Source organism: Poecilia mexicana, unplaced genomic scaffold, assembly GCF_051168715.1.
Source record: "Poecilia mexicana isolate PSO_F unplaced genomic scaffold, ASM5116871v1 scaffold_23, whole genome shotgun sequence".
Lineage (NCBI taxonomy): Eukaryota > Metazoa > Chordata > Actinopteri > Cyprinodontiformes > Poeciliidae > Poecilia > Poecilia mexicana.
Window position 1 is genome coordinate 7,730,302 of NW_028263392.1, and position 20,736 is coordinate 7,751,037.

Sequence of the window (20,736 nt, forward strand, 5' to 3'; positions counted from 1 at the left end):
GTACCCGTTGTTTTTATAACCTCCAAATGTGCACAAACAGAGTCCCCCTGCCAGCCGCTCTTGTTAGTCAGCTGGTGATAACCCTCCGTCATATCACCTAATGTCAACTCCAGTATTGTAAATGAGAAAGAGGGGAGCTGGTTTGAACATCATAAGCGGAGCAAACAAAAGAGATTTGCTTTACCGTCACGTGTTTGTATCTTGCAGCGTTTGAGAGAAAGCATCTGTTATAAGGTTTCTTCTTTTTTTATTTATTTATTTATTTTTTTTATTTTTTTTATTTTCAGCCAGTTAATTCATTGATTCACCAGCCAGTCTACTTAACCCCTGAAGCACATTTTCCTTCCGTTCAACTTTCCATCAATATGCTTGGATAAAGCAATCTAGGCATAGATTGCTTTATCTTCAATTGCAACGACTCTTTGTGACTTATCCTATTTATCCTACTTATCCTTATAATAAATAGTTGAAATGCGTCACTCTTTAATCTTCTTTAAAGTCTGAGTTTTGCTGAAACAAAATATAAATAAGTTTTTTTGTGATATTCTATGTATTTGGGATTAACTTGCCTATGTAGCTGAATGCCATCTGTCAACAATGTCTGCTTTTTTTGTAAGTGGAAAACTGAAAGCAGCCTGATGGGAAAAGTTAGTTTCATCGTTCCCCAAGTATTTGCGTAACGGGTACATTTGCTCTGCTTCTTTTACTGAATAACCGTCTTTGTACCTCGTTGTCGTGTGGCGGGAGCTGGTAGAGGAGCTGTCTGATCCGGTGCTTCTCTCCCGGGCTGTTCACGTACGGCACTTTGTCTTCTGGCAGACAGGCGAAATACATCTGGACCTGGAGGAGCAGAGAGACGCATGCATGAGTGGCTCTGAACCGTCTCCAGGCCTTACGGTAACTCCTTTGTTTAGGCTGCTTAAAGGCATTAAAGAGAGGAGAGTCTTAGGCTGTCAACCGGGCATATCGGTGTGTGTGTGTGTGTGTGTGTGTGTGTGTGGGGGTGTGTGTGTGTGTGTCTTTCTTTTGTGACTCCATGGGCCAAACATGTCAATCTATATCCAGTCACAGGCGCCCGACTGTGAAATCTCTTCACACAAAAGCAGACGGCGCGGGACTGTAAATGTTAATGTTTGCCTCGGTTAATTTCCATTGACGGGAGAAACGGAAGCCGGAGCAAAAGGTGATTGCATGTCCTCGGAGGCGAAAGAAAACACGGCAAAGTATTTTCTGACTGAGTTGAAGCGAATGTCTTTATCCTGAGCAAACACGGCTGAACGTGGATGAGCAGACGCTCAGTGCCGGGGCATGTCGGCGCAAAAATATCCTTACTCGAACTAAACCTCCTGCTTATGGCACACAATTTTGCACAATTAAACTCCAATTACATGTGTTGATTTTTTTCGGGCTTTGTCAGCAAGTTGCCTTCCACTAAAATTAGACTTACATACCCTTAAAGACAAAGATTATATGTACATCTTTCCAAATGGTCAAATTAAATCCCTTTGGAAGGCTGTTACCTGTTCAGGCCTGAGTCCCGGCGGCACCCAGGCGTACTCCTCGAGCACACAGCCGGAGTCGTCATCTGAGGTGGAGCTCCTCTGGAAGCCCACGGACATGACCTTCCCCACTTTGCCCCCCGAACGAGCCTCCATCTCTGGCCCTCGGGGTGCGGGACGCTCCCTTCTGTCGCTGCGCTCTAGGTTCATCGCGCTCAGGTGCTGTGAAGACAAACAGTGGCCCTTTTTATTTTTCTGATTCTCTGCTTCCGTCATGTTTTTTTTTTTTTTTACCTAATTATACACAAATGTCTGCATTTTGCCATTTCGTCATTCGTTTGGCTGGAATATTGCTGATAATGGATTTTCTCGCAATTATTTTTCAATTGCTCGCAATCGGTCAATTTGCCATTGTTTATTTTCGTGTCGCAACGAGATAAGTGCCTTTGCCCTGGCAGCGTTGTGAGGGTTTAACATTCTGGCTGAAAACAAAACATTCGAAGAGCAAAGAACAAACAGTGAAGTAAAAACAGTTTCTCCTCAATTTAGCGCCAAGCCAGTTCACATGTCAAACACAAGAATAACATTCGCAGGGGCGTAGTGCAGAGGTGGCCGACGGGTGGCCGCGGCCACAAAATCCTTGGATTATAATTGGATTAGGCTAGATGAGAAAGCTACTTTGATTGTTGAGTTAGCACAAAGGGAACAATTGACATGTTTTACAAAGTTTTAAGAAGTTGGTTTATCACAAAACATGATAAAGAAAGCCTAAAAAAAATATATATATAAATTAAGCCACAAGAATTAACTTGAGTCAGAGTAATAAAATGTAGTGATTGTAAATGAGTATCTTTGAGTGAAAATGTAGTTAAAATTAATCTACAGATTGCTTATAGATAAAAACGAAAAAATCTAATAATTCAAAGACCCTCTACAACCAAACAAGACTTTAAGTGGTGTTTTAAAGGGACTTCTATTTACCTAGGTCTTCAAGGAATTGGAATATAATATTTCCCACAATAAATATTAACTGAAGGAAATAACGGACAACATACAACCAATGTATAACCACTGGGAGAATACCATATTGACTCGCTGTTATGTGCAAACAGTGCAAAACTTACTTTTCTTTTTTACTGTACACACAACTTCTCAAAGAACCTTTATAATTCCACACACAGAGATTTCTGTTAAATATTACACTATGACAGTTATAAAACCTGAATTCAACTTGTGAAATACCAAAAATATATTCAGATATTTCAGATTTATTTATTTTTTTTGGCTTGTACATAACACCCTAAGTCTGGGGGGGGAAAAGATGCCACTCCCAGTCTATTATACATTTTATCCATTGGAGACCCAACTTGGACAAAGAAACTATCAGACAAATCTTTTGCATAAAACGGAGTGTCCATTAAGATGCGCACAATATGAACAAATCTACAGACATGAAATGCAACACAGCACAGGTTCGTTTCATGCAAAATCCAACTGAATCCCATGAAACTATTCAGACGCAACAGTTTACAAAACAACGTGCACTCAAACTGCAGCAGGAATCTACATGCAGGAGCATTGCAAACGGCTTTTCTTCTATGAGCTGGAGAAAAAAAAAACAAACAAAAAAAAAGAAACGGTGGGACCAGCCAATGCTTGGAGAGGGCCATCACGTTTTCCCCCAACTCCGTCTCCCCCTCCTCCACCTTCAGGAGTAGCTTTCTTATCTCGCAGCAGCTATGTTCTCCAGATCCCTCAGCCTGATAACAAGAGCCAAAGGTGTCGAAAAAGCCACTTTTCCATGTAGAGAGGACCCAAACTCTGCATCTTTCATATGCAAATAAAGACCAGATAGAGTTGTCTGTTAGGGTAAAAAAAAAAAAAAAAAAGACAGAAACTTCATACACCCACCTCAAAACTGTATGCAGATTAAAATGCTTTACATAAGAACAGAATTTTGAGGGACATTCATGTCGAGCTATAATTATCGGTGTGAAATTTCAATGCCTCTAATTGCACTTGTAAAATTCCTCACCTGCGAGTCGCTTTGGATAAATGGGCCGCGTGTAGACATACGGGGACAAACGCACACACATTTCAAATTGTGAGGGTGTTCTTTTCGAGGATTTTCACGTCACATAGTTTTGTTCGGCATGTTTTTCTCTCACATGTGTATTACGACGACTGGTACCACTTCCAAAATCGCAAGCGTAAATGAATCGCGTCTTTAGAAATCTCCACCGACATAAATATTTTACTTCATTTTGTGCTAATTGATTTCTTCTTCTAAAAAAAAGACAATTAAAATTTTTGAAGCCATAAAAATAACCTGCACTAAACAACTCTGGAGGCCTGCTTTACGTAAAACATCACCCCCCTGCCCCCAGGCTTCCAGCAACACCCCAGGAACAAGACCCGGGGCATAAAAAGCATTCCTCCAATTAGCATACAAGGCGGCAGAACGTAGGACTTACAGATAAGAGTCGTAGTTTAAAGCAAGGCTGCAGCTCTTATCACCGAACAAAAAGGAATCTGATCATTGCTTTGTTCCTCTGTGGCTAATCTGTAATGGTGAGATAGATAGTGTTATCAAGCAGAAGCTTTTCTCTTTACTCGTACTATATCATGTTATTTTAACCAGTTAAGATCAACAAATGAGGAGATTAGATGAAAAACGTGTTAAAAAGAAGTTTGTCATTAATTATTGCTACAATATTATTAAAATTATTGGCACCTTTGGTGCAAAGCTGCCAATAATCAAATTCATTTTTGATTGCGGTTACATAATCCGACAGCGGAACAAATCGGACTTTTAATTTGAGCGTTCACTTGAGGAATAATGACACAGTAGGAAATAAAAGTGTGATAAGTAAATGATAAATAAATGGCATGAAACCCAGTTACAGCTTCATGCTATCCAGATGACTTTATACAATGCTTTGTCCAACATAAAATGGGCCAAATTTCCAGAGATGAACAATTATGTTCTAAAAACAAATGTCATAAAAGCTATATTTAATTACTTTGATTACAACGGAAAATACCAGCTACCACTCTAAACCAAAATTAATAATTAAATGCATATATAAAACAACCAAAATCGTATAAGAAAAATAGGACTGGATTAGTACCCAAGTTTAAGACACTTGAATAATTTAAATAAAAACCCTGATGTCCTCTACAAGAAAATGAAAACCACTGGGGCTGTATGTTTTATATCAATGTAATGACCCAATATATTACGGCCACTTCGACAAGTTTATCTGTGGAAGAAATCTCCAAATCTCATTTAGAGACCTGCTGAAAGGATCAGTCACTTGGCGTCACTAATCCCCATGCCTACCATTTATTTTAAAGCTTCTGAACCTATCTACATGCCAATAATTTTGGGAGGTGGAAAAATGTCTATTTCTCATGCACACGTATTTTTGAGTTACCAAAACTATCTTGTATTTTCCATCCTGCGTAATTACAAAAAGTTATAACTCGATAACAAAAGAATTGAAATCCCTCGTTACTTCGCTACGACTGAACTTGAGATGGTGCGCCGTCGTTCGCCGCGGTCACAATTGTGCGTCTCCCCTGCCTCTCATCCCGCAAGCAACAGGGAAAAGGTGACTGCGGGTTGCTGAGCCAATATACACAGCAACTCACATTTCACCATGTCACCACTTGGCAATAACACAATAGCTGTCTTTGTCAAAAAAAAAAAAAAACACAAACAAAAAAGGCATTTCTCTTCAAGATGTGGGCAACTGCGGAGACGCAACAGAAGGAGGTCAAGGAGTTTAAAAAGAGAAAGTTGTTTTCTTTCTTTTTTCAAACAGCCATTTAGAGTCGCAACATTGCGTCGGAGTAAACACAGGCCAGATGTAGTTGGTTTTTTTCCCCCCCAACTTAGCTGGGAAACTTAAAGCATATCAGCAAAAATGCATCACATTCCCCTTTTTTGTCAGGGGACAAATATAAATACTAGTAGTATGCAAAAAGAAAAAAAAATAGATGTTTGTATAACGTTGATTGGGTAATATAGTTTTAAATGATCTTGGTCAGCATATGAGTGAAGAACATTTAGTGTAATATTGAAGTAACATCCTGAGGTGCAGTTATATAAATATCTCTTGAAAACTTATTATGAATTATGCCACAACTTTTAGATATGTGTATTTTGGAAAATACCTGGAACTGTTCACTGCGCTAACCTCCAGGAGCAGGTCGTTGAAAACGTGAATGTTTATAGTACGCAAAAAGTAGCAACAGGGTTTAGCGTAAATAATAAACAAATTGCCTTCAAGTAGTGATTAGCAACGGTACTAAACTGCTACTTTTTCAAATATTCTACTTGTTTTCTAACTTCCTCTAGCAACTGGCTGCGCTTCAGTGCTTGCTTGTACCTCAACAGGATCAAGCAAAACTTGTTGCCAAAAGACGAAAGAATAAAAACATATTATAAACGACTCTATAACTTCTGAAGCAACAATTCATTTTAGTTTTAAACTGCTACTTTTCTAACTTCCTGTAGCATCCGTCTGTGCAGTAGTTCTACCAGTGGCTTTTACCAACACAGAGACACGACCAAGAAATAAATAACAAATCGTGAACAATTTCAACCGTGTTTCGTAAAAGTTGTAAGCTTCCACTTTTCTAGCTTTCAGTAGCAGTAAGCTGCACTAACACTAACGCCAAGCAGAACTGAAACAATAAACCGAAACAAAGTTAGTTGGCAGGTGACAAAATAACTGAATAGCTCACAAAAACCATGTGAAGGAGTGTTTCACTTTAGTTTGTAACGACAAGAAAACAATGCCACATGACTAAATGTGTTTTCAACTGCTTTTCTAAGTTCCATTAGAGGGTAGCTGTGCTGACGTTCTAATGTGAACTTGTACACACATACATGCGTAACATACTCTGAGTGGGCAGATAAGCATAAAAGTATCAATCCATCAAAGCTTCAGCTCGCTAGCAAGAGTTAATGAAAAAGAAAATCACATTCATGTTGTCTAAATGTGCTGGGATTCATTTAAGGAAGTCTATTAGTCTATTATAAAAGCCCATAGATGGAAATCATTGCTTTTTGACAGTTTGAGGGCGTTAGCTAAACGACCAATGATTTTAGGAGATGCACAGCTTAAATGAGACCACTTGCAACTGTCAAAAAAAAAAAAAATCTGAGAAAATGCTGTTTTTTCATTACAGACTTGGACTCTATCTCAGTCTTACCTCTGCTAAAAGCATCTGTCTCTCTCCACTGTTGCAGAAAACTGAGACAAAACTTTAAAAAATTCCCCAGTTATTCAGCTTCCCAGCTCTGGGCACCTTTCTGCAGCACGGATCCATGCTCTAATCGGATCCGGATCGGTCAGAAAACGACATCTTCCCTTCCAGCCTTCTTCAGACGGCTTTTAAAAGTCAATTTTAGCTATCACGACGGTCTCGGAGAGCAGCTCCGAGGCAGTCGGAGGAGAAAACCCGTTCGGCAGTCTAAATACTTCCAAGTCCAGCAAGGGAGCAGGGACGGCAGAGAGGTGACGTCTCTATCTGCTGTATCTCCGATCCCACTGTGGCTGTGTGCTCTCGGGGCAGCCAAGCCTCGTCAGCCCCTCCCTTATTCCTGCCCTAAAGAGCAAATTGCCTGTCTCTGCACTTCAGTCTCTCTTGCACACACACACACACACTTCAGAATCAACACCCCCCCTCACCCATCGTCTCTATCTCCGCATTCCCTTCCTCCACCGGCATAACACCGGGCCCTGCAGCCAGCACCACCGCATTGGCCTGCATGATTGCTGATGACATGTCTTCTCTTTTTGTTTCCAAGTTTTAAAATCTTTTGGCAGACAAATGTTCACTTTCATCACACTGGCGTAAGTGCTTGAATTTGCAGTATTTCGTGCTGTTCACAGGAAGATTTATCTTCATTTCATTGACGTTCCTTGACACAGTCGTCTGTATGAGATTCCTCGTACTGATGCAAAACGGTTGCATGTTGTGGTTTCCTCTGTCTCTGTGAGAGTCCAGACTAATGCATTAGAGATAATTTGTTCTCCCAGTTTTCCATTAATTTACATTCAGCCGTTGATTATATTAGGGTCATGCTTATGGTGCCGTTAGCCCATCTGCTCCATTATCTTAGGAACAGAAACAAATTGTTTACTCATGGTTCTGCGTGCAAAGAATACTGAAAGACTTCTAGAGTAGATCCTTTTTATACAAAGACTACATGATTGATTTAAAGCCCAACATCATGGAATATTTGCTACTATCCCTTTGCAATGCTAGCAGTAGATAGCACTAGCAATTAGCAGTTGGAAACTGTCTCCAAACTTGCAACAACAGCTACACAGTAAACTCTGTTGTGGTATCTGTTCCCAGATCCGTTTGTCATATTGGAGATCAATCGAACGCAGCATAATAAAAACTATCTCATGGGCAGTTATTTGGTTTGTGCAGAGAATAATTTGTACCAAGCATAAAATAGCTTCTCACTGGCAACGTTTCCACACCTAGCATACAGCGTTCCTCCCGTGCTGAAGGTTTTGACGCATTTAAAAGCAGCTAAAAATCCCTCATGTCTTGTTGGTGAGTCAGGAGTTTATTAACCCTGCTTCCTCTCAAGCCAGTCTCATCCATCTCGGGGAAATTCTCATGGTCGGTCTCCGTCCAGTCACACCCTCCCCATGCACACCTCCCCACTACGCTTCTTCTTCCTTTAGAGGTCTGAATGATGTAGAGGAGAGGGGTCCCCCGCTCTCATCTCTCACTCCAGACAGTCACAATGAAGTTATTGTCACACGGACCACTTCGCTTCAGGAAACTCTCAACGATTTGGCGCATATAGCAGCGAAGGAAATCCTTCCGAAGGAATCGCTTGGGATCGTCACACAAAACTGTCGCAAACTCACCAGATGAGCCTGGAGATGTTTGTTGTGATTATTTGATCAAGTTCTGCACCATCCATCATTGTGAGAGGCTGAAAAGGAGCAACAGCTTCATTTAAACAGTCAAAGATGAGAAATGAGTTTACTCGATTGTCTGGCAGACAATGATGCCTTCTTCTCTGACAAGCCAACAAAGTCGGCTCCCAAACAGGGCAACCGAGCCGTTTGTCGCATGCCATAACCTGCTGCAAATGAGAAATGACTCACTTGGCTAATTAGCTTGGGAGGGTGAGAGAGAGAGACAAGTTCTCTTTCTTTTTTTTTTCCTGGCCTTCCGATTCATATTTAGAAAGTCATGTTACGTCACAAGGTAAACCTTTCAGAAAAGCTGCAAGGTTCTCCAACGCTCTTGGCAGTTCTGTGCAAAAGCTTCTCATTGTCCGCCCCCCACCCCCAACTCAGAGCGGTTTCGCATTGGGTTTCCAGAGATACTCATCTGGATATGCATTTCAGAAGCTCTGGAGATCTTATTTGGGCAGATGGGTAGAGAGGAGACAACCTCTGTTTTTCTTTCTGACAGCGAGGTACTTAATCCTAATAATGAAAACAGGGGAACGAGTGGGAGAAGAATGCTCCTGCATGAATAGACGACAGGGCCGAGGATGAGTGGCTTTATGGGAGACAATGGATAGAAATCTGTCTTTCAGACTTGGCCTGGGCTCTTGGCCAGAGACCTATGGTTCTTTAGAAAACACGACTGACCTTCTCATCTCTTTGGCTTCTTCCAAAAAGAATATAAAGTGTGCAACAGCGCAAAAATAAGGACAAAAGTGCATGATGCATTAAAAAAGATTAAATGATCTATTTTCCTTTTTGGAGTTAAACTCCTAAATCCTGGTAGCAAGGTCAACAGTCACAGAGTACCACTTATTAGAATAGCATACAATACTACTGTTAAACAGGTGAATAGTTCGGCAATACTGAAATATCCAGAACATCTTTATTTAGAGAGAAATGTGCATGGAAACCCAAACCCTTTATTGTCTTAAAAATTAAGTAATTTTGTTCTTTCTTCTGTTATGTTTCATAGTGTGAGGATCCAGCATTTTTATTTAATCAATATCTAAAACGTTGAGATAAAAAGTAGCGGTAAATGTGGTGTCATGTGTAATAGCAGACGGAAACAATGTACATTTTTTATTTAAAGTAACGTCCGCCCTTATGCTGTAGGCTCAGTTGTGTACCGACATCAAGAAGCAAGAAAACAGTCACAAATATCAGGACACAAATGTCTTGCATTAGCTCAGCCGTTTCCTTCTCATGCAATTCCCCTTGATTCTCATCTTCCTACAGTGTCCCATTTGGGCTTTCTACCATTGAGCTGGATTTCTCAGGAAGAATTTCAACCGGCCAATCAGTGAACAGAAGGAGGAGGAATTGAGCTTTGACTTTCTGCGCTGTTTTGGAGCTGTAGTCTTCACACATTTGGCAATTTATGAAGAAAAGCGTAGCACAAGGGGCAGTTTGTAACCACGCTAGTATCGCATGCAGCTAGAGAAATAATTTTTATTACGTTCTAAAGATTTATTTGCAACTTTGAGCAAAGTAATGCTAATATTAGCTATTAATTTAACTTGTTTCCCCCCCCCCCCCAGCAGCACGAACAGCAGTAAGCTGTTTATTAGAGCAACAGACAAGACAACTGTATTATCTTGTATTAATTTGTGCAATAAGAACAATACTGTCTTGAAAAAAACAATATTCCTTGCTTGTCTGACTTTCAGGGCATGACGGTCTAAAAACAAGTTTAATTTGATCTTTGTCTATTTTTTCGAGAAAGAAAGAATGGTGTCCTCATTTAGTTGTACAAAACTGATGGAGAACTCGTCAAAAGGGAGCGATAATCTACGATTATATTTTTAAAAGTGTATAGCTACTCTGTGGCATTTGTCGTTAAAAATATCATTTTATAACATTCCTTTTTAAGCCACATTTTTAGAATGTGCTATGGTAAGACAAAGTTATTTGTCTGCAAGTTCTGATGTTTCTGTGGCTAAACTGAGATGCCTTGAAGTGCTGAGAAGGAAAGTGTTCAAATACATGTAGATTGGCTGTTTCTACAATAACATTTTTATGCAGTTATAGATAAAATTATACATTTCTTCCACCTTTACTAACAGAAAAGCTCTGTAGATTTTCAGATGATAAAATTGCCTGGCTTTTGCCACATTCTTCACCCAGGGCTTGGCTCATATCCAAAAAGAAACTGCCAAGCTTTTATTGGACCAACGTATAATTTTAATCTCAAACAAAGTGAAATTGGAAAATAGTTGGGGGAAGACTTCTTTTGATCAAGTTTCCTCAATAACTTTCCAAGGAAAGCTATCTTCCCCTGGCAGACTGGCAGTTCAGATGAGACCCAGTTGCTCTTTTCTGCACTTGAAATCCAAGTTGAAACTAGACACCGATTGGAGGCAGACACCCGGCACACTTCCATACACTTCATCATTGGACCTTTTATCTGCCTTTAGGAACAGAGCCTACCTGATAATTTGGCCTTTTCTTCTTCCTTTTTTTTTTTTTTTTTTTGGTTGGTATTGTGGAGGGATGGCTTACTAAGCAAACACTCTCCTCTTCCACTGAACTCTACTTTTACATTCAACCAGATATTCACACCTTTAATCTGTCAGGAGATAGATTTACTCGATCATTTAAAGAAGACATCGGAGAGATTTGTTTGGCTGCTCAAAACGGAGATCAGCCAGGGCAGGTCGCATGTCCCAACGCGTTGTGGGGCAGTTTGTCATAAAAGTCGAACTCAAACAGAGCAGAGACCGTTCCAGAAGCCAAATACGCATAAAATGCGAAGACACAATGGCGCATGCAGGACTGGGCAAACGGCTCCGCACAAAGTCGCACTTTGTCAAAGTCACAAATATGTGCGATGTAGACCCACGATTCTAATGGCAAGGGCGCGAGATTGACACGGCGTCGTCACTAACACAATGAAAATAAACAGACATATCTATAAGGAAGAGTTTTTGTCTGACAAATGAAGTGCACTCAAGCTGCCTTTGCCCAAGCTGTGTCCTCTGTGGCTGACAAGCAGCTTACACAGATGGAATCCACATAAAACCCTCAGAGCAACGTCTCAATTCACATCCACTTTGATTCCGTTTTTTTTTTTTTTTCTTTTTTCCAACCCATTCATAGTTTTCCATGCTGACAGACGCCTCTCGGCAGCCTTTCACGCCAAGAAAGCAGACCTTCCGTTCTTCCTAACAAGGCCCACCGGCTCGACTTGCCTTTTTCCGCCGCTGTATCAGGTCTGCGGAGCTTCTTTGTAGTTCGTCCCGTCGGGTCAGTGTTAATATTCGTTGACACTCATTCTCCAAGTGTAGTTTAACTTTCGGGTTGTAAAACTTTCTGCCGTGATTTGTTAACCACGGCAGGGTGTTAGCTGCACACCTCCAGGATGACAGAAGTGGCAATAAAAGCACTATAAAACGCAGGAAATCGTCAACTGCAAAGGAAGCACGGGCAGGAATTGGGTTTTAAAAACGTTGCATTGAACTTCTTTTGAAACCTCGATAGTAGTAAGAAATACAGCGAATAAAACCACCTTTTTGAAGATGATAAACAGAACAAATAAAACGTTAAAGACTTATAGAAATACATAACTGTCACGGGCATGTGGGAAACGGCAGTCTTGTGCCTCCTATCCAACTCTGATTTGATCATTTTAAGTGACGCATTCCTTCTTTAATAAAAGCCCCTAGGGTCATTTACCCTTTGCTTTGAAAGGGGTGTTTTTGTGTGTGTGTGTCTAATTGTGTGTGTGGGGGCGGAGGGACTCAAGCATTTTGAAATCATGTTGCCTGCTTCAACCTAAAAAGAAGTTGCATACAATAGAACCGACTGTAGCTGACACGGTCCAATTGCTGTAATCACTGTATATTTCAAATTGTAACAAGTTAGGGTTTCAGAATGATGAAAATGCTATGCCATAATGTTGCTTTAAAACGAAAAATGAGTTTTTGTGGTGTGTTGGCCAGTCGGTGTTGGTCAAGAAGGCTGCTGCACTATTCCCCAACTTACATAAAGAATAAGCCTAGCTGTTTGGAGATATTTCCTGTCTTAAAAAATAAAAAATAAACATGGACAGCGATGGTGCGGAAACCAAGGGATCGATGCCCGTCATTATGTTGGTGGTTTTCAAGGTCTTATTAAGCAGATCATTAGTTATGTTAAGCTTTTTAGACGAACAACTGGTAGTTGGCTGTTAGCTCTGATAGCCATGGTTGGCCAGCGCAGGTTTAAAACCGTTTTACATTAAAAGTGAGGCTAAAATATGTCATCAAATAAAAAATAAATAAAAAAAAAATTTACCCAGGTGACTAGCAAAGTGCCACAGCAGTTGGGTAATCAGGATGCATGATACTACACTATGCTACTTGCAGATGGACAAAAATCTGGTCTGTTGGACGCATCTCGACAAAAGGACTTCATACTAAAAGAATTGGTAAGACTTTATTTCCACAAATGCAGGTGTTGCTATTTACAAGGAAAGTAAACTCGTTTCTTTGGAAATGTCATGTGGGAACTAGCCCAACAAATTAACAGCATACAGCCCACATCTTGGTTGGTGTAACGTCTTCCACTGACATCACTTTCAGTAATGAGACTATTGGGAAATATTTCAAGTGCGCTGCTTGGTAAGAATCACAAAAGAAACTTGCCATGACTTCATGTATTTGAAACTATGAGATGACGACAAAAGATAAGGAGCTAAAATGTCTTGTTCGTCTTGACAGAATGAGAGAAATGGCCGACTTTATGTGCACCTGTCAAAATTCAGCATGTTTTTGTTTTTGCTGGCCAACATCACCACTCTGATTTATCTCGGAGTGATAAATCGTTGCTACGTTTAGTCCCTTTACCGCTGTGAGCATCAGCTCGAGTGATTTACGCAATGTCGTTGTTTGGCCAACACAAACAGGACCTTTAATGAATTGTGCCACTCAATGCGGGATCCATGCAGTTTGCTATCATGAGAAACTGACTGCATGAAAAACAACAAGAACTGTTTAATAAGATATGTCAGGCAAATCAAGAAGTATCGCTGCATCACGTTTTTAGGGAAAAGCTGTTTGTACATTGGTTTAAGTGTGTGAATTCCCCTCTGACATTTCTACAGAGATAGATCTTGGCCATGGTTTGGGGGGTTGTGTACACATAGCTTTAATAATAGGACCCCAGAGGGATGGTACATCACTCAACCAGAACAGACAAACACATCACTTAGATGCACGCACACACCTACACATTTGTGTATTACCCAACCGACACGCTATTTTTTTTTATTTTTTATTCTCCTCCCCCCCCCCCTCCCCCGCCCCACATGATTTAACATTAAAAACATAACAAGGGCTGGGAAAGACAACGGGTCGGACCAAGTTTGCAGCCCCGAGGCACTTTGTCACACTCGTTACTAAAGTTGGGACAACATGTGCTTGCACAGTTCTCAAGACGGCGTAGTGTCAGAGAAGGGTGTGTGTGAAACCACAAACCCTTTCTGAAAACGCTTTTTTTTTTTTCCACTTTAGACTGAAACACATTTTAGAAGGTGAGAGTAAAGCAGCTGCACAGTCTAGCAAACATTTATAATTTAAATGCCAAAAGGGTGACCAAAGCTATGCGTCATAGGACAACTGCTTTGAGCACACCGACATCTTGTGATGCTTAAATAAACCCCCCTCATAAGAGCCGACGCAGCATGTCTTGTAGGGTGTGTGTCCTCCGCCCTTAAATCTGGCCAGGCAATCGGCGTTGGCATTCCACACTGGCCCTCGAGTAATGGTCCAGCTTAGTGGGTAAACAGATGAACCGTTTGGTGGTCTCCCCGGGTAATTTTAGACTCCCCTTCCCTCTCTCTGTCCGTCTCTTTCCTGCAGCGCACCCCCCCATTACCCCCCCAACCTCTCCGATTGCCATATCCTCAGCTGGCCTCTGTTAATTCGGACCTACCTGACAGTTCTGACTTGTGGGTTTACTATCAGTCCTGCTCGCCGAAAGGCTTTTCTCTCTAAACACACTGAAACTAATCTGCAACAGATGGGAAACAACTAGGGGAAGGAAGTAGTATAAGAGGGATATACAACATATTTGTGCCCCTCCGAACCAAACGATAGGGTTTCAACCGAGTTCAGAGCAAAGCCCGAGCACTGTTGCAGCGATGTGCAAATCAGAGACTCCCAGGGGGCCGAAAAGTCCATTTTAGTTCAAGACGCAACCCATCAGTCTGCGTTTTTGTTAACTTGCGGAATACAGGGGACATTCTTTAAAGAGGACACCCCAAAACACTAAAATACACACATGCAAATTATAGAATAAACAAAAAACACATGCCGGCCCACAAATGTAGATCAGCACTGCACACACACAAACAGGCCCCACATGTTATTTCATGGGTGGCTGGTTGGAGATAATGATTCCCCTCAGCCCCTACTTTACTGTTGGGGTTTGGAGATCATTTGTGTAAACACCTAAGACATTCATATACCAACTCATTAATGCAAGCGACCATTTAATCACCTTTTCACAACAAACAAAACGAAAGTTGCATTGAACGCCAGCGTCTAACAGCAGTGAAGCGCAGATAATAGTCAAATTACTGTTTCTTAAGGTTTTACAAAAAGTAACTGGAAAGTCCCAAACTTTTTTTTTTAATTCTATTTTCCTCTCCGAAATATGCTTGTGGGAGTTGGAAAGATACCGAATTTAAAATTTAGACTGATTTGGACATAAAACGGACCAGTTTATCTTTCTCTTATATGTCATTTTTGTTAATTGAATTAATTAGAGAGGCGCAGTGTAGCAAAACATAGCTATATGGAAGATATCGCTGTAAGATAAAGATGTTGTGCACAGAAGTAAAGTCATATTTAATCAATTACAATATAATTGAAAGCCTTAATTATGATTTTCCACTTACAGCAAATGAAAACACAAGATTTAAAATTGGATTATTGCATCAGACTAAAAAAACAAAGAAACTAAAAAAAGTTAGCACAGAAATGTGGACTTCATAAAAACTGTTTAATACAGAGGGTTGTTTTCAAAAAGTCCTTCAAATCTGACAAACAAGCCACATATCCTAATTTATTGAATATGACTACTTTCTCTTGTAAATGAAGGAATTTTAGCAATATTTTTATCACTTGGGGGCAGCAGAGAGCTTGTAAAAATTATAGGAACATTATGAATTGTGTTCACTGAAACATTTCTTCTTCCTCTTCTTCTTATTATTATTATTAATATTATTATTGACTATTACCACCATTGCCTGCTGCTAAGGATTAATAATTGATGAGGCATGGCAAAGTTTTTGCTGAGATCTATGAAGCAGAAAGAAGTAAGGCAAAATAAAGGAGTTTCAAGCCAGAAGAAAGTGTGGCGGTCAAAATAAAAAGACTAGACTGTATCGGTGTATTATACACAACTGCTCAACATTAATACTAGTAGGAAAAGGCTGAAGCTCTAAGACTTCAGCCAGGGGTAGTTCTTTCAGTACTACTGGCGTTTGAATATGGATCATGCCTGATAAAGTGCTATCAGGCATGATCTGAAAATTTTCTGGGTATGAAAAGGAGCCAAATGCCATGATCTTACTTGAATTTGCACCTACCTTGGAAATATATACTGACAATAGAGGGCAAAGTGGCTTACTTTGTCTAGACTGCTCAGTTGTTTTAATACAACCGTGTTGATTTTCAAGTTCAATTTGTATTGCGTCACTTTTAAAGCTGTTGGTTTCAGCGCTGCATTGAAAACTGAAACATTTACTGCGTTGTCACCTTCTGGCAATGGGAAGACTACTGCTGTAGCTTGAGCCAATGTTTTAAAGAAAGGAGGAAGAAGAAAACAAAAAACCCGAAGCTCCCTTCTGGACAAGTAAAGGAAAAATGTGCAGCTTTCAGCAAATTTTGTGAAAATCCTGTAATTTTCTCCACCCTCATTATGCTGCATTTATCACACTGGTCCATTTCCTGACTCCGGGTGGCATCAGATTCGAGGGAGCCATTTCCTCTTAGAATGAATTAAAGACCCACTATTCCCCTGGGATGATGCAAGGAGATGTGGAGAAACTGCGACAGGCAGGGAACGACTCGAGAGACGCAACCACCTGATGTAACGATAAACAGGTTCCACTTAACATTTTTCACAAGTACTTAAATGTCTTTGGAAACATGTAGCTTAAAGAGCAAAATTCACAATGTTTTATCCTGGCTGACAATTAAAGCACTTATTAAAACAAAAATAAAATGGTAAAATGAAGAGAGGAAGCAACAAACTGTCCCTTATTAGAGCTGACTTGAGACATTCACTTAAAGGGGTCTGTCCTTGCCTCAAGAGGAAAATGTCTAACACATGAAACAAATTTAAGGAGAAGAGGCAGAAGCTGAGTCATGTTTCAATCCTATAATAACAAGCACACCTCTTGTATTTTGGCTCAATTACGGCTTTCTTGCAAAAGGCAAGATTTCCTCATGATGTTATTTAGTCGGCTGCGGCGCTCTTCCATTTAAATCTGGTATGTCAAACACGCCGAGGTGTGAGATACGGTGCTTTGTAAAAGTAGAGTGGATATAGACCTGATCTTTGGACAATGCCAACTCATGAAAAATGGTTTGTTCTACAGCAGAATTATGTCTGATGTATTCATACGCTACAAGGGTTTTCTGCCACTCTAAATCCCAATGATCTACATTGAGGTTTATGGGTCCCACTGTGACAAAATGTGGGAAAGTTCAAGAGAATAATTATGGCCAAGCAGTGGTTCCGGTTGGGAAGCTCACATTGGAAAAACCTCCAACTCAAAGCATGATCAAGAAAACAAGCGAAAGAAAACAAAAAAGAAAAATTACAGTTTTCCCACAACAAGAGCAATGTTGTATGTCTGGAAGTGAAACTCATCAACCCAGAATCTGCTCTGGGGACCTTTTTATCTCTGTCCCCAATCAAAAACAAAACAGAAAGCTATCATTTGTTTTTCCCCACACCCCCAGGGTGGTCATTTGATAAGAAATAATTGCGCGTTTTCTTCGAAGCGGTTTTGCCTTCCTATACGATGCCCTACTTCCACCTATACCTCTTACTTGTACTTGAACTTTAAAGTCTTTTAATTATCACTGTCTAATGATCGTTGCCTTTAATGTCTCCGTGTTTGCTGGCGGCCGACACCGTCTGAGCAGACGCGTGAGGGTGGCTTTAATCATCATCAAATAGAGCTCTGTGTATAGGTAATTAAGGTGGTGCCGTATCAACTCTCACTCGCAGGCACCAGTCGGCAGCAACTTCTCCGCACAGCATCGCCATTTTTTTATTTTTTTTTATTTTTTTGAGTTGCCCCGGAAAGCGCTGCGGGCAACTTCATTTCAACTCCGCTGCAAGTTCTGACACAGAATTTAGTGTAACTCTTCCTCGGACTCCATTACTCAGTGTCTCCTAGTCTGCTAAGCCTTGGATTACTTTTCCAAACCCACAAACTAACCATAATACTAGGTTTCTGGAGCCAATGCGGCCTGAAGGGTTTGGTCTGAAACCACTCAATGAGCACAAAGATTACACTAAGTGTTTGTACACGAAGGACTACTGACCAAGCCCTCCCACGCACATGAAAATCCTTGACCAAGACTGACGTCTGACGAGCATAAAGTGGTTAGTGGTATTTAAGTAGTGGTTAGTAATTATACTAGCTGTTTATTGAGTATTTCTACATAAATAGGTGTAGAAAAGTAAATAGTGTAGATATTATTATTGTAACTTTAATAAGATTCAAAGATTCTTTGCCGTTTGGTTTTCAAATAAGCCTTTAGGTTCTGTTATATACATGAGAGATCTTGTGCATTGAGCAAGGGAAACAGTATGGAAACATTTGTATTTCCAGATTTTAATCCCCTACCTGACCTTATGTTGAGTCTTTTCCCTCCTACATAACCCCTAACCAACTGCAGCAAAACATCACCCAGATGTCTTTGTGAACTTTACTATTTTACGCTTTTAAAATAAACAAAAGGACAACGTGCTCCAGAAAGTTGAGTTTGGAAAAGTGCGTTTTACATCTAAGTTGTGAAGGATGGCTATATTTTTTTTTCCGGATTTATGGAAATGTGGGAATCTCATACCAGTTGACGCCGATATATACGACGTACCACAGCAAGGTCCTCGACTACCTGGACGAGCGCTTCAGGGTCAAGTTGAGCGTGTCGAAGTGATGCGCCGGTTAACGATGCGGCAACTTCCTCCAAAGCGAATGCCTAAAATATTGTCTCTCTGCAAACGTAGAGTATGTATTTGCATTTGTATTCGCCTGTAAAGCACCTACTTCTTTTTCACTTGAACAATTTTAGAACTAATTACCTTATGTCATAAACCGGGTAATCTCATGGTATATATCACCTTCACTTTTCTCCCCTTAAGTTTTAGCCCTTTGGACTGACTGAGGTGAGTTGTTTGCAAAGCTGTTTGTGTGTGTGTGTGTGTGTGTGTGTGTGTGTGTGTGTGTGTGTGTACATGAATTTGTGCTGGATAGAAGGTGGAAGTGAAGGTTTAGAATGATTTATACACCTGATTGTTTTGCAGTATGACAGAACAAACTGTCTTGTACACACACATGGTGTACTCTGTACAGAACAGTGCAGACTTGCTATTAAAGGGAAGTCTCTTGTGTTTCTCTTTTTCGACTTTAACACATAAATTCACTCAAGCTTCCAATCTGAGCTCATGGTTCTTATTAGTGTATTTTTTTTTCTTTTTTATCCTGATGCAATTTTGCTCAAAAAGCCAAATTCTAGGGAACAGAACGTTCTTGAAGTCCAAGTAGGAACAGAGAAAAATCGATCTTTTAATTTTTTTCCCCGACTTCATTCCTGCAGTTCTGGGCACAATCACGGTCCATATTGAACTCTTCAGTGTTATATCTGCGATCAGACGATGTGTTTTTCCACAAGACCTTTCTGTGCTAAATCAGGCATGCTTGGTCGCTGAGCAAAAAAGAAAAAAAGAAAAGAAAAAGGTTTTCCAGGAGAGTGTCCAACAATATCAAAACAATCTCCAAGCTGGATTTCCTCTGTGACTTTTAGGGTTTCACAGGAAAAAAAAAAAAAGATGAGAGCTGTTGGTGAAGCTCCTGTAAAACAAATCTGCCGGTTGAAAACTGTCCACAAACACAACAGAACACAAGCAGTTCTGTCATAAAAGCACTGTAATAAAACGTCAATGAGGCCTTCAAAAGTCTGAGCACTTCTCCAGCTACAGCTAGGACTCTTGAGGGTCATCTCAACAAGATCTGCATCACATCCTTCTCCCTTCCTTCCTATGACACGTTCTACCTTTTCACCCATCTTACTATTTGTTAAACCAATAAAAGGTATTGGACTAGACTTCCCATATTAATAAAAAAAAAAGATTTTTGGAAGTCATTAACTTTCTTGGCAAGACTGGGAAGCACTAATAATCAATCTGTTAATATTTAACTACTTCTATAAAGTAATTTTATGAGTGGCAAAATGACTCCAAATCCTCTCAAAGCTCTTCGATGAACCTTTGAAACGGAGTCGCAGCCTCTCGGATGTCGAAACTGGGTATAAAACATGGATTGTTTGGGCATCAGAGGCAACGAGCATGTTTCTAGTTCACAGTTGAATAGTTGCCTGGGATGGATGGTGCTGAAAACCACAGAAAACCACAGATTGGGATGCTACAGCTAGAAATAAGTGATTTGGAAAAAAACAGACAGCATTGGTGTGCCAAATAAATTGTAATGTGTTGAATATTTTAGTGTGGAATTCTTGATTTTTGGGGCTCCGTTTTGTGGTGACAATATTGGGATAAACTCTAAGTAATGTTTATTTGCTATAGTTTATCTAGAGTACAATTTGCTACCCAAATAGCAGCAGATGGAGGACCACTTCCTTTTTTAACTATTTCAACAAAATACTTCAAACTTGGACTTAGACACCCTGTTGTCTCTGCACATTTTCCGAAATGGGGGTTGAAGTTGAACCAACTACTGCTTAGTCACAAACTAGACACAACAGCAACAGGATATTTTGCACTAAATAATTTTTAACTGTATTTGGTAGTGTATAAAACATTTATATTATTTAATTACTTTTGCATCCAGTTAAGTTCCTGTCTTCCCTTCCAACGTGACATTAATCTAGCTAAGTGCTGCATTTTTAGACAACAAAAATGTTTCATTTACCTAAAAAATAAATAAAAATAACAATTATGGATGGGAGTGTTACGAGTCTTTTGGGAGTCTATTAGCAACAATCAGTCTATATATATAT

The 20,736-nt window shown here is 40.2% G+C and overlaps 1 protein-coding gene across 3 annotated transcripts in view; it reads right to left on the bottom strand.

The window, feature by feature from the left end:
- The window catches only part of prickle1b (prickle homolog 1b), a 29,087-nt gene that overhangs the window by 6,347 nt on the left and 2,004 nt on the right, over positions 1-20,736 (bottom strand). The window contains exons 1-3 of one of the 3 annotated variants that reach the window (XM_014970558.2): positions 6,723-7,271; positions 1,521-1,721; positions 727-840 (exon numbers count right to left, since the gene is read on the bottom strand). In XM_014970558.2, the coding sequence (XP_014826044.2) occupies positions 727-840; positions 1,521-1,721; positions 6,723-6,737 (330 nt within the window). In that variant the 5' untranslated portion in view covers positions 6,738-7,271. Of the gene's footprint in view, positions 1-726; positions 841-1,520; positions 3,066-6,722; positions 7,272-20,736 lie in introns of those variants that run through there. The other 2 variants (XM_014970565.2, XM_088003373.1) reach the window with 2 other exon arrangements.